This window comes from Larus michahellis, chromosome 15 (genome assembly GCF_964199755.1).
Source record: "Larus michahellis chromosome 15, bLarMic1.1, whole genome shotgun sequence".
NCBI lineage: Eukaryota > Metazoa > Chordata > Aves > Charadriiformes > Laridae > Larus > Larus michahellis.
In genome coordinates, this window is record NC_133910.1 from 4,308,305 (window position 1) to 4,324,921 (window position 16,617).

The 16,617-nt window shown below is 52.3% G+C and overlaps 1 protein-coding gene across 3 annotated transcripts in view; it reads right to left on the reverse strand.

The window, feature by feature from the left end:
- WHRN (whirlin) overlaps window positions 1-16,617 on the reverse strand; it is a 57,504-nt gene that overhangs the window by 15,111 nt on the left and 25,776 nt on the right. For all 3 annotated transcript variants that reach the window (XM_074608859.1, XM_074608860.1, XM_074608861.1), the window contains exons 3-4: window positions 12,743-12,868; window positions 212-414 (exon numbers count right to left, since the gene is read on the reverse strand). In XM_074608859.1, coding sequence (XP_074464960.1) covers window positions 212-414; window positions 12,743-12,868 — 329 coding nt within the window. The remainder of the gene's footprint in view (window positions 1-211; window positions 415-12,742; window positions 12,869-16,617) is intronic.

Sequence of the window (16,617 nt, forward strand, 5' to 3'; positions counted from 1 at the left end):
GATGCTGTCTTCTAAGCCATGGATATGGGAGCCACACGCCCGGCACTGGGGGTACTCCCAGCGACAGGCTGCACATCACAGTGCATCGGGCTGCCACCATTGCACACGCTGGGGCTCCGCACCCACCCTGGGTGACTGCGTGGCACCACAGAGGAGCTCTGGGTTGACAGATCTACACAAGCAGCTTGCACGGGGTACATCAAGCACATACCCTGCTGAGTTGACGAGGGTCTCTCCGATCTGGGAGCTTGCTATCCACCTGGTCTCGTCCACGGTGGTACGGGCATGGGGCAGCCTCCCGATGTCCTTCACCGTCATGATGAGGTGGCGGGAAGACTTGAGCAGCTTCACCGCCTCGTCGTGGGGGATGCTGAGGAAGCTCCTGCCGTTCACCTCCAGGATCTGGTCTCCTACCTGCAGAGTGAGGATGAGGTGAGCCTGGCAGGCCCCGGGGACTTTCCTGTTGGGAATATAATGCCTTCTCCCACCAGGGAGGAGCTAATCAATCTAACCCACCACCAAGCTAGGGACACAGCAACTGGAGGAACCAAGAAATATGAGGGAGAGGGGCCAAGTGCCGGTGGCTGGAGACCAAGCACTCAAGCCAACAGCCAGTAAAGGATCAGGCTGTGAAGCCTGGAAGAGCCTGTTTAGGATCCCAAGTCAGACCAATCTCCCCAGTCACCTCCATTAACTGGATGTGCCGACCAACTTGGGTATAAACAACCCCCAAAGAATACCAAGACTTCCAGCCCCAATCCCTCCTGCTGATCTGGGAAGCCAGAAACCATCTATGGAAGCCTCGAAGCTCTGGATCTCTGTGTGCAGCAGGGAGGGTTCAACCTGAGTGTCTCACCAGAGCCTCCAGCTCTCTGTAAACTGTGGGATCCAGGACAGCTGGATTTCATCTCTCCTCTCCTCCCATTTCCTCCCCAGCTGCTCCCAAAAGCTTTCATTTTATGGCCAGGCTTTTGCTCTAATCAGGAGCTTCCCAGACAGCCTGGCCATGCTCAGGACGCAGCACTCATCCGGCATTTCCCCCTTCATCCCAGGTCCTCTTTCTCTTTGCTTCTAGGGCATTCAGTGCCACTCCTCCTCACTCCCGTATCACAATTCATCCTGTTTCTGATAAGCCAACTCTTTGAAACTGCTCTTTCATATCTTTGCTTAACCACAGGCTTCTGTTCAGCTCTGTCAAAACACTGTCTCAATTTCTTTACGCTGCAACGCAAGCAGAATGAGACACTCCTTTAAATAGCTCACCTCCATCTTGGAGGAGAAGAGGAGAAAAGAGGGAGGGGGGAGAACTTCTAAGTCTAAGATAATAACTTGGAGAGTCAATATGATCCTTTCAGTTCAGCCCATCTCATTCTGTCGCTGGGTTAAGGACGCCTCAGAGGCCTTGGGATTAATTCTCCAGACTCTCACTCCAGTGAGGAGCCATGATTAACCACTGCCAAGTCTACGTGGTGGGCCGTGACTCCGCTTTTTCCCCCAGTGCTACCCAGAACTTTGCTGGCATAGAAAGAGGACATCAGGAGCACCACCAGGAAACCTCAGCTCAGCATAAAGCCCGAGAGATCCATCCACTGCTCCAGCAAGGAAGGGAAGCCAGTTGCCGGTCCGAGGAGGCAGCAGGTGATCCCAAAACCACAGTAGAGCCCCTGCACTTGGACGTCGCCTCTGTTTTATGCTACAGCCGTGCTGAAGATGACAAGAAGACAGGGTCAGAGCTTGCGTCAGCTACTCTCCAGGCACAGCGTTGCCAGCTGAGATGGAGGAAGGCCGGGGGCTGCGGCAGTAGGACTGACGCACGTATGGGCAACTTGCACGCACACTCCCACTCTGTTTCTGCCAGCCTGCGCTATCCAGATGGTCCATACAACCACCATTGAGGCTTCCAGGCTCACAGGACCCCTGTCAAAGCATCCACTGCTCTTACTTTGTCTTTCTGGGACAATGTTTCTCTTCCACTAGTGCAGCCAGTGAAGGGCTGAGGGGAACTGAGGGCAGAGTGGCCATGCCACGGCATCAGATACAGCGCTGATAAAACCTGACCATGGCTTCTCTGGGCATCCCCATGAGGATGTCCTCGGCAGAGAGAGCACAAGAATGGGGAAGAAAAGACAGAGAGAAATCCTGCTGCTTGGGTCAGAAGAGACCCCTGATCACAACCCTGGCTGTCTTGAGGTCTGTGGTGTGATGGACACCATTCAGACCACCCAAAAGGTGATGTTTGTGAGAAATCAAGTAGAGAGAAGGAGAAGAGCGAGCTGGTGAAGAGTCCCTGGGGAGCAGAAGCGAACACAACTTAACAGGGATCCATCAGAGGTGACAGGGGCAGCAGGACCCTGGCTCTGTGCATATCTCGAGAGCCACTGACCCACCTCAAGCTGTCCCGAGAGTCCTCCTGGGATGAGGGTGTTCTGTGAGCAGGGCCTGACCCTGCCAGCACCCACACTCAGTGACTGGCCCAGCTGCAGTGTAACCAGCCAAAGGTGCAGGGCACAACCAGGAGCATAAGCCAGAGTCTCAACGGGAGCATGACTGACCATTTCAGACAGAGGGTTTTAGGCTGGGAGCTACCGTCAAAGCAGAGGCCGTGGTCCAGCCCCATGGGTCCCCTCATACTCTGCACTGCTGTGGTCTCACTGCTGTGGTCTCAGCATCCTTTTTCTGCCAGGCTTTTTGTATTCCTGGGGCACCAGGGCACCTCCCGGACAGACTGCTGTAAAGTTGTCTTAATAGTAACGAAAAACACCATTGCCTTGAATTACGCTGCTCCCAGCAGCTCTCAAGGGGAGACTGCAGCAGTTCGACTGTTATTACATTTTGGTTTGTTTTGAAATGAGTCTTAAAGAAAATTCCAGGTGTCTTTTACAGGGGCCCTGGGCTTGCTCTCCCAAGTGGTGCCAGGCGGCAGCCGCGCCAGCCCCACCACAAAACCAAGCCAGGACACAGGAGCCTGGAGAACCTCTTGGACCCGTGATCCACACAGAGAGGCCGCAGAGCACTGGGGACTCCCCTCCATGCAGGAGAAGACTGTCAAAGCGTTAGCTGATCAACACAAGACTTTCCAGGATGGCTGTTCCCATCCAGCTCAGCTCTCACAAGCATCCCTCCCTCCGCTTGTCCCACACTAGCGACCTGGCTCAGTTAATGGATCCGACAAATGGCTGCTTCCTGCAGGGCTGGCTTTCAGCTGGTTTAGCTCTCCCATCCAACTCTCCACATGGCTACAGGATCAGGCAGCCACCGTGGGATGGCAGGAAGCCCCAGGACTGTCCTGGACTGGTGGGTGGCCACCATGGCAGCAGAGAGGTGGCACGGCCTCAGAGCAGCACAAAGCTCCAGGAGCACTTCCCTCGCTCCAGCCTGCTTTCAGGGAGGGCAGAAGAAATCCCCCAAATCCACTGCATGGCACTTGGGCAAACAGGTGTTGCTCAGGCTATTTAAGGGATTTAAGGGATTAGAGAGGCAGAGTTTCCAAGTGCCAAGGAGGCACAGCAGCTTCCCTCCCTGGCCACTGCAGGGCCATGCAGGGTCATATATGGAGACCTTTGTGCCTTGCAAAAATAGATGAAGAGGGAGAGATGGCACAGGATCTCCCTGAGAAGCAATAAAGAGATGCAAAGGAAAGGGAGAACTTGAGGGTTATTGAACATCCAAAAGGTGGGGTAGAAAATCCTAAGATCCCTGCAGCAGCAGTGTGAGAGTCAGCCTAGGAGGGAGTCAAGATCTACCAGCAACACTCAACTAGTTCAGACTAGAGGTGTCAGAAGGGGCTGGTAAAAGTGTTTTGAAGAACCAGGCAGGACTTTGCAACTGGCTGAGGTGTGACTGATGCCTCTTGAGCGAGGACACAGGCAAAAGACTGTAAGCAACAGCTCATGGACCACTTTGCTCAGGGTGCAGCTGTGACTGGAGAATGATCAAGGAAGCCTGCAATAAAAACACGTGATGGGAAACCATGGTAAGAAACATAACAAGAATAGCTCAAACTAGTCTAATGGCAATATCCAAGCGAACGCGTGACCGTGCTGTGAGTGCACTTCCCTGGGTACTTCTCTGCCTGCCCAGCAAGGAGACACAAAGAGAAAAGTTCTAGAGAAGGGAAACAGAAATGATTAGTGGCAGATGAAGGTGCCTGCGAAAGGACAGATCGAAAAGATTAGGCCTGTTAAATTTAGAGAGGACATAATGCGTAAGGAGCTTGATGGAGCTATACAAAACAATGCTGGCAATAATGAGAAGCCAGAGAAGGGCTCCTGTTTACCCTTCCCTCTGATGAAAGGACAGAGGATGCTCAGTGAGGCTGGAAGGACGCTCCAAGTGGCATCGATAGGAGAAAAGGACCTGGAGAAAAAGCAGCTCGGCTGCAGCAGAGCTCGGTTCTGCATTCAGCTCCTTCCAGTGACCTGGAGCAGATCTGCCTCATTCTTCTGGGGACAGTTCCTTCCTCTGTGACAAACAGAGGGGCTGGTGGACAGCAAGGGCTGTGGCAGCACAGGAGAGCCCAGTCCCCACCAACACCACTGCCAGGGCCCCCTGAGTTTTGTCCTCACACGGGGCAGCCAATGCCCTCTGCCTGCTGTCTTCATAACTACTGTTAACGGGGCAGCGGCACAGCTAATGAGGCAAAAGAGATGGCGTAGGTAAGAAATAAATCCAGAGTCCTATGGCTAGCCAAGAGGAGAGCTGATTCCTTCAAGCTGGACTGATGCAAGCCTGCAGCTGGAAGGGAAGAGGGAAGACAAGACAGACTGGCCAGGTCCTGCTGTACCATCTTCTGCTTTGGCTCCAGTGAGGTGCTCAAAGGTCCTGCAAACAGAGCCACCTGCTCTTGGCTGGCCTTCTTACTCCTTCTGGCTCCTCCGCCTTTCCCTGTGGAAGGACGAGAGACAGCACTGGGCAGGGGTTGGAGCTGGCGGGTCAGGAGCAGGGGACGGCTGGCTGGAGGGGAGAGCACGGAGCAGAGCTGTGGCAGGATGGGGACTCACACCTAGCCCAGCAGGCTGCAGAGCACGGATCGGTTGCCAAAATCATGCGCCAGGGATGTGAAACTTGCCTGGTTTGAAAGATAGAGAGCCTGGGGCCAACTTCAGCTCTGCCAGCCAGCCGCAGAGAGGGAGCCAGAGGCAGCCGGCTCCACCTGAGCTGATCCACAGAGACCAGGAAACAGGAGCGGAGGGAGCCCAGGGGAAGGCAAACAACACAAACTACCACATTCCCAAGCATCAGACTCCACAAATATCTCAGGTTCCCTTTGAGCTCTGTCAGCTTTAAACCAACAATCCAAAAAATGCTGACTACCAACATAACAGGGAGGGAAAATTATACAAGTGCCTGAAGTGCCAAGAGAAAGGCACGTTCAGGTGTGATGAGCATCATCTCTCAGGTCTGTCTAATTCACTGGGCAATCCACTGGAGTGGATGCTGCCGCTCAAATAAGGAGCACCGGGCTCACTGCAGCACCCAAACAAGAAAAATCCAAATTTGATTAGATAGTTTTATTGCAATTATGAATCTTCAATAGTTTTTCATATCAGGTATTAAACTTTCATGATTTTTTGGTGTGCAAGACAGCTATACAGATTTAATAAACTTTCTTTAGTTTCTCTTTTCAAGGGTGGATCAAAAGGAACCTGGCGAGCCCTCGCCGTACCAGGGAGACCAGAGGGGCCCTGGACAAGCTACATTTATCCACGTCTGTCCTTCAGTGCTGCCTCGATATTCATTCGAAGTCCTTTATGGCCTTCTGGTCTCTTGTGCTCTATTAGTACGGTGCCCAGCGCAAGCCCACCTCTATCTGGTGCTGCCGGAATATTAACACCGGGTGACAATAACCAGCCACAAAATACTTGGATAAATTTGAGCACCTCGGGGAGGGGGGGGGGGGGGGGGGGCAAAAAAAAGACCTTGCAAAAATAATTGCTGGTGAAAGGCAGATAAGGGAATCGTCGGAAAGCCCAAATGCCTGCAAATCAGCCTATCTTGATGATAGGCGCCTATTAGAGCTAGAAAGGATTTTTTGCTAATTAACATAGATAATAATTATTTTTTTTTTTCCCCCCAAAGTCAAGGACAACTGGGAAGGTAACAAAAGACTGCAGAGATGCAAAAGCACCATCTGTTAAAACAAACGTTGGCCCTGGCAAATTATTTGCTGTATGCAGAGCTCTATGCCAGCACAGAATAAAAGAAGTAATAATAAGACACAAAATTTATAATAAAACACAGGAAAATTATTGCCCTGGGTATTTCAGGAACAAGTTTTCAGTTGTGCTCAGCTAATGGTGGGCGGACACGACAGGACCCGCTGAGTGCCTGGCCACTCCTGAAAAAGGGATTATTCTCATTTCCGAGGAAAAAAGCTACCCTGAAGCGCAGGGACTGGAACATGACATGGAAAAGGTGACAGACCGCAGGCAAGAAGCAGTGTTCAGAAATAACACACCTCGATGAGGGGCTTGGCTCCTTCTCTTTCTGGAGACAGGGAATAACATGGGAAAGGGAGGCGCAGTGAAGAGAAACTTCATGGGCTTAAAACAAGGGTTCTACGCACCTAAAGTCTCTTAAAAATAATCAAAATTGACTCCGGGAGAGATGCAGTCACACGGACAGAAGAATAGGTGTGAGATTTTAAACATGAGTTAATGTTAAATGACACCAAATTAAGCTGGGAATAACAGGGCTAACAGGATGCCAAACGGTTTGGCACTAGCACTAGTCTTATTTAATGCCACTAATGTGCTAGGAGAGAGGTTAAATTACACCCGCGGATACCCCTAAAGTAGAGGGAGTCTCTCTCTAGCACAAATAATTACCAAAAGCAGACCTTAGGAAATTAAAAACACGGTCAGGAAAAAGTATGCATCAATTTGGAAAGGGCTAAATTAAGACTCGGTGAAAAATAAGGAGGTACTCGGCTTCCCCAGGGGGGAAGGAGGTCGGGGCAGATGATCCACATCCAGTGAGGCCAACGCAGCCTGTTGGAAGGATAAGAGACAGCTCTGGGAGCAAGGCGAGGGAACGGAGGTGCCAAGCGCTGTCGGAAAACATGTTCTTTTCCCCAAAGACCTTGCAATACAAATACGAAGAACAAATACAGGCTGGAAATGAAAGCACGCAAGGAGAGAAGGTCGCCTCTTGGGGTAGGCAGTGGTTTCGGCACTGCTGCGGGGAGGTTCCTGGTGGCCTCCCAGAAGAGGAACAATTTAAGCACCGTCTGTCCCCAGAAGGGTGACATGGTTGGGAGGACCGCTCCACGCTGCCTCCAGTGGAAAGGGCACATCTTGGGTACGCAACCACGCACCTCCTCATTGCATTTCTCACTGTACAGCTTATTCCCCAGACTCCGAGGCAGCCACGAAGGTCTTTTTTTCAATCTTCTCTTTTTTTGTATCTTTGCAGACTTCAAAATACAAGCCAGTTTTCAAGAGGCAGCTTCCTGACTGCCACTGATGACGTAAAATCATTCACCTCTTCCTATTTACAGTCTCTTTTTGTCTGCTTCTCCTGTATACGGACACACACGCATTGTGGTAGCCTCTTTTTACCCCGGCCTTTGTGCTGGGAACTCAATATTGAGTTGTTTGTTCAAAGAGAGATACCTGAAATCTGTTATTTCTGATGTAAAGGTCAAGGGACGGGGGGGGGCAAAAAATAATAAATATTGGCTTAAAAAAATATCCTGACAAAATACACCAGCGGAAAAAAAAAATGAATGAGGAAGAAATCAGGATGAGCAGAGCCAAAAATGCCAGCACAACAAGCTCTGCGCCCGCACAGCATCGCTGCGAACGTCGTGAAGGATGCAGGAAGGACGGAAGCCGAAAGCAAACAAGACCGGTTCCTGTCCCTCCTTTGCAGCCCTCCGCTAACCCCTGCTTTTTCAGCCTGCGAACTTACACCGAGGCAGCACGTTTTCAAACACGCCCAAAGAACACACCGTCAGAAGCTTCACAAATGAATAAACATCAAGATGGCCAAGGCCAAGAGTATGAATATTTAATTACGGACTGGCTGAGGAGAACCAGCCTGTTCTGTGCTGGCCCCTGCGGAGCGCTCTGCCTGGTGGCCGTGAAGCCGGAGGGAACAGAGCAGCCGTTCCCAAACTGGCATCAGCAGGGCTGGATCTCCGCTGGGACCCACTTCTCAGCACCGCGGCCTCCAGAGCCGCAAAAAGACAGTTGAGCTTTGGGGCCGGAGAGAAACTTCCTTGCTTTTGACTGGCTTTCAATATCACGCTCTTCGCCCTTCAGTTAAAATTTAAGGGAAATGTAAAACATGTCATTAAAACACTCAAAAATTCCGATTTGGTGCCATAGATGCAAGAACATTTTCCTTAAAAATGTCTGGCAGAATCAAGTCAGAAAATTCTGGTAAGAAATTCAGTGAAAGCAGCAAAACCCACAAAAATACCCACTGCCTGGGAAGCCAGCAGGAACCTTCCCATCCACCCAGCAAGGCTGGATTGAGCCCACATCAAAAAACCCATAATTTTTTTGTTTTACAGAGCAACTAATTCTCTGGAAATCACATTTATCCATCAGTTCGTCCCTCCTCGTGGTATCACATCCCTTCCACCACTACCTGGAGCAGCATGGGGATGCAATCAACACGCGACCGTCTCTAACAGGGGAACATAAAAGGCCTTTCTTCATCTCCAAACCTCCGAGCAGTTCTCAATTTATGGCCTGCAGCATACACAAATCAGGGCAGGAAGTGTCTGTGCGTATCTGAAATCACATAAAGCCTGACATTCAGAAAAGCATCGGCCTGCTGGCACGCACAAATCAGCTACTAGAAAACAGAAGAGCAAGGAGAGAGGAGTAAAGAATCAATAAGCAGAGGCTCCCGTGTACAAACACTTGGCCCCGGTGTGGGAACCTTGCTTGGCCGGGACGGAGAGCAGCAGCACACACCGCTCCACGGGCTTTGGCTACAGCACGTGTGTACCAGGCACCAGTCCAGGTTAGGGGCTGGACCTAACTCTGCCGAGAGAGACCTGGGAGTCTGGTGGACAACAAGTTGCCCATAAGCCAGCAGCGTGCCCTTGTGGCCAAGAAGGCCAATGGTCTCCTGGGGTGCATTAAAACGAGCGTGGCCAGCAGGTGGAGGGAGGTCATCCTCCCCCTCTGCTCTGCCCTGGGGAGGCCACAGCTGGAGCACTGGGTCCAGTGCTGGGCTCCCCCGTTCAAGGACAGGGAACTGCTGGGGAGAGTCCAGTGGAGGCTGCAAAGATGATCAAGGGACTGGAGCATCTCTGTGCCGAGGAACGGCTGAGAGCCCTGGGGCTGTTCAGCCTGGAGAAGAGCAAACCGAGAGGGGATCTCATCAATATCTAAAGGGCGGGTGGCAGGAGGATGGGGCCAGGCTCTTTTCAGTGGTGCCCGGGAACAGGACAAGGGTGATGGGCACAAACTGGAACATGGGAAGTTCCACCTCAACATGAGGAGGAACTTCTTTCCTTTGCGGGTGGCAGAGCCCTGGCACAGGCTGCCCAGAGAGGTGGGAGAGTCTCCGTCTCTGGAGACGTTCCAAACCCACCTGGACGCGTTCCTGTGCCACCTGCTCTGGGTGACCCTGCTCTGGCAGGGGGTTGGACTGGATGGTATCCGAAGGTCCCTTCCAACCCCCACCAGTCTGTGATTCTGTGATTATTTTCTTGCCTTCCTGGCAGAAGTGAAATGAGAGATGGAGGGATAAAGCCCTGCGTTATGCTGCTGTGACTTCTCCTGTGTGCGCGAGTTCGCAGTGCGGCATTAGCTGTGCCGAGCTCCCCGGTGGCTGGACTGAACCACAAAAAGCAGCAATTTTCCCCCATGCTGTGGGGAGAGGGATTTGGAACAACATGGAAGCACTAAACATGAAACAAACAGAAAGAACCTCAGGAAAACAATGCAACTTCTTTTTCTGTTCCTGCCTTTAACCCTTCAGGCTTCTGGCGTTTACTCTGGTGATCACCTCCCTGTACTGGGCACGGGTGAGGCCCCACCTCGAGGGCTGTGTCCAGTTTTGGGCCCCTCACTCCAAGAAAGACATTGAGGGACTGGAGCGCGTCCAGAGAAGGGCAACGGAGCTGGTGAGGGGTCTGGAGCACAAGCCTTGTGAGGAGCGGCTGAGGGAGCTGGGGGTGTTCAGCCTGGAGAAGAGGAGGCTGAGGGGAGACCTTCTCGCTCTCTACAACCCCCTGGAGAGAGAGAGGGGGGGGTCGGTCTCATCTCCCAAGGAACACGCAATAGGACAAGAGAAAAAGACCTCAAGTTGCACTAGGTGGTTAGATTGGATATTAGGAAAAATTTCTTCACTGAAAGCGTTATCAAGCATTGAAACAGGCTGCCCAGGGAAGTGATGGAATCACTATCCCGGGAGGTATTTAAAAGCTGGGCAGACGTGGTGCTGAGGGACATGGTTCAGTGGTGGTTTTGGCAGTTTCAGGTTAATGGTTGGATTTGGTAATCTTAAAGGCTCCTTCCAACCTAGACGTTCTATGAGATGGAACCTGACACTCCGGCACAGGGTCAGCAGGCGCTGGGGACAATGAGGCTTGCTTCAGATGGCAGGTCCTCTGACTCAGCAAAGTCACCCGTGTGACAACCGGGGCAGCTCGAGCCAGTCCCTCTCTCTCCAGCTCTATTAGGCAGAAACAAATTGTCCTGTGACTCTTATCATCCCTCTGTCTTGAAATCCCCGCGTCCCAGAGCGCTGTCCCTGACACCCCTCACCACGACCCTGCACTAACGAAGAAGCATGCGTTGCCATCCCCGGGAGACAGCTATGTCCCCTGGCCGGGCGTGCAGGCAGGGCATCTGTGAGGTTGCCAGCCCGGAGGAGTGATGGACACGCTGGGAGAGAATAATGGTCTGCAGGGAGTTTCCAGCAGCAGCTCTCACTTCTTGCTGCCCTGAAAACACTCCGCCATCTCCCTTGGATGCTCCCACAGCTCCTCGTCCCTAGTGTCGAAGTGACCCTCTCATATATCAGGATCCAAAACGCCATTTCCCAGGGACAGAGAGAGAGATTAAGGTTTGGATTGATCCAAACCTCCAAGTTCAGCACTTTCGTTCTATGTCAAAAAGAGTCCGCAGAGAGAAACAGGAGCCTGCAGCAGAAAATTAAGTTCAGAAGGGGTTGCATTACCCCCACAAACGTCTCCTTGTCTATAAAGGGAACTATAAAGGGACTGAGGTCACCAGGTTAGATGCAACATTTTGTGCCACAGCAACTTGAGGGACAGGATTGCATCTGTTCCAGCCCAAATCCCAGCCCTTTACACCAGACTGTCCACCCACTTCATGCTCCCAGCCTTTATAGATTTAAGTGATGTTACGGGGCCGCTGGAGCAAAGCTGAAGGCTTAACCCTGACCTCTCTGGAGTTGATCAAGGGAGAAACGCATCACTTCACAATACAGGGAGGGGATTGGAGCAGATTACCCCTCGATCCTCAGCAGCCCAGCACCATTTCAGGGGATTGAGAGAATGTGATGGAGTTTAACATCCATCAATTCTTGCCTGACAAAAGGAGCAGGGAAAGAACCGTCTCTCAGAGCCCATGGAATTGCACTGGAGGAAGCAAAATGGATACGATGTGATTGAAGGAAAGAAAATCAGAGAGAAAAAAAAAAAACACCAAAAAAAGAAACTCTGAGTGACGAAGTAAACACTATATCCTGTGAAGTTCGAGTCTCAAACATGCCCCATCCATCAGCAGCACAGAGATGCTGCACCCAAAGGTCCAATAGCTCCCTTTTCAACTTATTTTACTGGTGTATGTCCCAGAACGTATACAGTTTTCCCCCCAAATGCCCCTTCCAGAAACAGCCGAGGTCCCAGGATGTCCCATCTGTTCTGAGACCTGGCACAGCAGGAAGGATGGAGGAGCTTGGAGGTGACGTGTGTGCGCGCGTACACGGTGGGATGAAAGAGATGTGGGATCTCACTTTACAAGAAGTCTGCAGTAAAACCATAGGACTCTGGACCACTTCAGCCTCAGAAGGGCTCAGCCAACACACAGAGATTTCTTTAGGAAGCCGTCTGACTACAGAGAGAGGCTGACATAGCTGGAGGTCACACCAAGTTAGGCTGATGATAGATGTGCTCTAGCCCCGAGGGCGATCCTGCTGCTTCTGCTTGTTAAGACACGATCCTTGCGAGAGCCAATGCTGCAAGAGAAAACCAGCACACACCTGCTCCCGCTGCAGCAAGTCCTGCCTCCTCTCATCGCAGCAGCTAAACACACTCCCTGCAGGCAGGCTACAAGCACCTTGTGTGAAACACTAGCTCCAAACATAATGGGTTTGGATGCGAGATGCAGGAAAAGGGCACAGGACCAGGAGCTTTAATGGAAAACTCTTCCCTGCCAGCACGGGGAGGTGAGAGTGACTTTCTTCACCTGCCAGGTCTGGGCTGCGCTCTCAGATACCTACACCAAAAACACCCCCAGGCTATCTCAAGGAGTGGGGGGAAATCAGGCAGAAGGCAAGTACAACCTCCTCCAGCAGCTGTAAGGCTGTATTTCTCTCTGCACAACAACCTTGCTCCCTCACATCCAAAATGTCCAAAGAACCTGCCCTGAAAAGCCATCCCCAGAAACGCAACACTCACCTCTCCACTGAGAGCCCCGCTTGGCCAGGGGCAGAGGGCAGGAACGGCAACAGTTATGTGTCGACGTGGCCCTGCAGCCACCACGCGTGAAGCTCTACCTCCCGCCCCAGCCCACTCTGGGGTCACTCTTACCTTCAAGCCAGTGCTCTCTGCTTCAGAACCTTTATCCACACCGGTGATGTAGATGCCCAGGGAATATTCTGCCCCTCCTCGGATCATGAGGCCCAGGGATTTCCCTTCATTCAGGACCAGATTCACCTGCAGAGGAAGAATCACAGAATGGGTTGGGTTGGAAGGGACCTTAAAGCCCATCCAGTCCCACCCCCCTGCCCTGGGCAGGGACACCTCCCACCAGCCCAGGTTGCTCCAAGCCCCGTCCAACCTGGCCTTGAAACCCCTCCAGGGATGGGGCAGCCACAGCTTCTCTGGGCAACCTGGGCCAGGGGCTCACTGCCCTCACAGCAAACAATTTCTTCCTCAGATCTCATCTAAGTCTCCCCTCTTTCAGTTTAAAACCGTTCCCCCTCGTCCCATGGCTCCCCTCCCTGATCCAGAGTCCCTTCCCAGCTTTCCTGGAGCCCCTTTAGGGACTGGAAGGGGCTCGAAGGTCTCCCCGGAGCCTTCTCTTCTCCAGGCTGAACCCTCCCAACTGTCTCAGCCTGTCCTCACAGCAGAGGGGCTCCAGCCCTCGGATCTGAGGAAGAACAGTCATTTACATGATGTCTGAGCACTGCACAAAACCAGCCTCTGCTCCGTGCTTCTGACAACGGCCATGTCCCCCCACCCACCACCACCAGCTCTCCCACTGCAGTGAGCAGCGCACACCCTGGGACAGAGCCACTTGTGGGGATGCCTCCAGACAACTGCAGCCCCAAATGGAGCTCTAAGCCAGCGACGTCCCTGCTGCAGCTGGCTCCTGTAGCCATGCAGAGGAGCGGGAAGAGCAGGTCTAGCTGCTCCTGTGGCTCCCTAGGCGCGTCCGTCGCCCCGTGCCCAGGCAAAGGGTCAGTGCTGGCGGTGGCTCGAAGGATGCTTTCAAGGTACATGGCCTGCAGGGTGGGCAATGTCCCCTGCACCCCCAGAGAGCAGCACGGCTAAGCACAGGCATGGGGGGAGACACACAGACAGGACGATTCTACCAAGGGGGGGCATTTTCCAGTGAAGTGTGGAGAACACACAACATCCATGATTTGGGTTTGTTTCATCTTTTCCTGTTTTTCAATAATTTAGAGGCTCAAGTGGAGTGAGAGGGCAGATGACGTTGAGAAGGTGTGGAAGTCTCACTCTTTGAAAAGAAATCTTGGAAGAAAAGAGGAAGAGGAAGTAATGACTTCTAGGACCCAGGTGACAAATCCAGAAGTAAAGCACTGGCACGGAAGGAGGTTAATGCCTCAGGTGGAGCAAGTAATGTTATTTCAGGAGGGGTTTGGGCCTCAGGAAAGGAGACGCAGCTTAGGCAAGGGCCAAGACCATTCTGCAGGCTGGAGCCCAGCTAAGGTGTCAGCCAGAGACGGGACTGCCGGAGCTCTGCTGGATCCTGCCCTTCTCCTGGCTGTTCCACTGAGGCCCAGCCTCCGGTGTTAGCAACTAAAACCAGCAACTAATAAAACAAGCTACAGATTTCGCTCCAGTTTACGGCAAACCCCCTCAGGGTCCAGCCGGAGCTGCTGTTCAGCTCTCTGGCTGAAGGCCAGGCTGCTCAATCCCACTGCACCTCCCCTGACACCAGCCCCAGGTGACACAGGGTGACAGAACAGCACCAAAGGGACCCTTCTGTTCCTGTTCTGCAGTCCTCAGAAAGACGAGGAGCAAACCATGCAGGTGAAGGGAGAGGTAGGATACAAGCCCAGCTGGAACACAGGAGAGCTGTGCCCCACCGTGTCCCTTGGTGGGACAGGGGAGGCAGTGGGGGACACGAGAAGGAAACGCCAGCTCAGGAGCACTGCGAGGGTCCAGCTACGTGAGGGGCAGCACACGCGGCCTGGGAGGATTACAACCATAAACCAGAGGAAAAGTCAATCTGTGGCAGTTTTCAGGGCTCTCCTTTTACAGCTGCATCTCTGGGCTAGACAGTCAGCCGAGAGAAATCCCCAAAGCCCCTCGGACACGGAGGGATCAGTGCCAGCCAGCCCCGGCCGCGCATTTCCCCTCTGCCTGCCCCCGTGCTCTGCAAACACGTGATTACACAGCAATTAACCAAGCCATCCAGACCGGGGAAATCATCGAATGATTAAAGTTGGAAAGGACCTTAAAGATCATCTAGTCCAAACCCCTGCCATGGGCACGGACACATCCCACCGGACCAGGTTGCTCAAAGCCCCGTCCCATAGAGACCATTCCTCTGCCCTTCTTATGCAGCGGTCACTGCGAGGGGTCACTCCAGGGACCCCCGGAGAGGGAACAGAGAACAAACAACAAGACAAACAACACAGAGGCACAGGCCGCAGTGGGGAAAGATCCCGACAGAGCCCAGGCTGGCCCTCAGCCCCCCGCCAACCCGGCCATCGTCCCCGCGGTGGTCACTGCCCTGCGCAGATGGCAGCTTTGCAGGACACCCCACCCCAGCACCCCGCCTGCCCAAGGCACAGAAGGGACTCGGGACTCCTCTGCACAGCCGTGTGCCTTATTATCTCTAATTAATAATGCTAGGACAGCTTTTCCATCTATCCTACCCAGAACACCTACTGTGACAGATGTTTAATATTTTCCACAAACCTCTGACAGGCTGAAGGACCAACGCAGCACCTGGACAGCTGGTTTTCTCCTGAAAACGCTGGCTACGGGGCTGATTTTTGCAAGGTAATCCAAAAGCTCCCAGCCAGCTTCCCATCTGCCTTCTCCCACCCCCTCCCTACTCCCAGGGCCTGACGATATATGGAAGTTCAGGTGAGAATTCAGACTGAACGAGCAAGCCTGTGTTTAGCTCCCTTGAGGGCTCTCAATTTAAAACGGCCTTTGTTCACTCGCTGCACGACATTTTCTAAATGAATAACTCTGGGGTTGTGTTGTGTTTTTTTGCTTTTGTCCCAGGTTTTAAGTCCATTCCGGAGAAAAGCCGACAGCGGGAATAAAAACAAATGCGAAAAGTCAAAATGTGCTTCACACTGATAGACTGTTTGCGAACGGCTTTTATATTTAAAACTCTTCATTGCAGTCAAATCAAAAGCTTGCACATCCACCTGGATGGAAAAGTCATTCCTAGCTTCAAGTCACTAATTAACCTGCCTTTCTAGAGGACGTAACATCACGCAGGGAATTCAGCCCAGCCTTAGAGAAGCTGGTATTGAAAACCCATTTTCTATCTCGGTGGTGGTGCAGCAGGAAGACAGAAAGCAGCAGCGGGACATAAGTCTACCTAAGGATGACATACTGCAAAATTTTGTACTTTAAGAAATGGATATCAAAACAGCTCCTACTTTTCCAAGTCTGGCAACTGCATTAATGCCTGCGTTTTATGGATGCATGAGCTAAAGGCAGGGTGATGCCCGCAATGCCCCACCAAGGCAGGCAGGATCCCAGCACGACACCGCTGCCCTCTGCTCCCTGCGCTCCGGGAATGGCTGTACTGGGAAAGCCGGAGAGCCAGAACTGTTAGTCCCTTCCCTGCTTTAAAGCACACAAAGTGCTGGAAACAATCCTGGGACTGAAGAATTATAAAGGAACCATAAAGAGACCTTCACGCCTTGGGCTGGAGAAGAGCGCTGGGTAGTTTACCTAGCCAGCAGAACGTTTGCCTGTCAAAACCAAGGGCAGTTTAACGTTCTCTTTACACGAAAACATCATTCTGTACATAGAGGGATTACTTTATAGAACATTTCACCCCTTTTTTTTAAAGCCAGAAAAATGCTCGGCACTTCCAAAGTCCTTCTGTTTTCTCCCCATTTGTCTAACGACGTTCAGGGTTTCACTTCTACTGTAGCTTCTTCACCACACCGTGGCCACCCCTTTCAAAAATTCCCCAATGTTGGGAAAAATACAAGTAGGAGAAACATAGCAAAGCACATGAA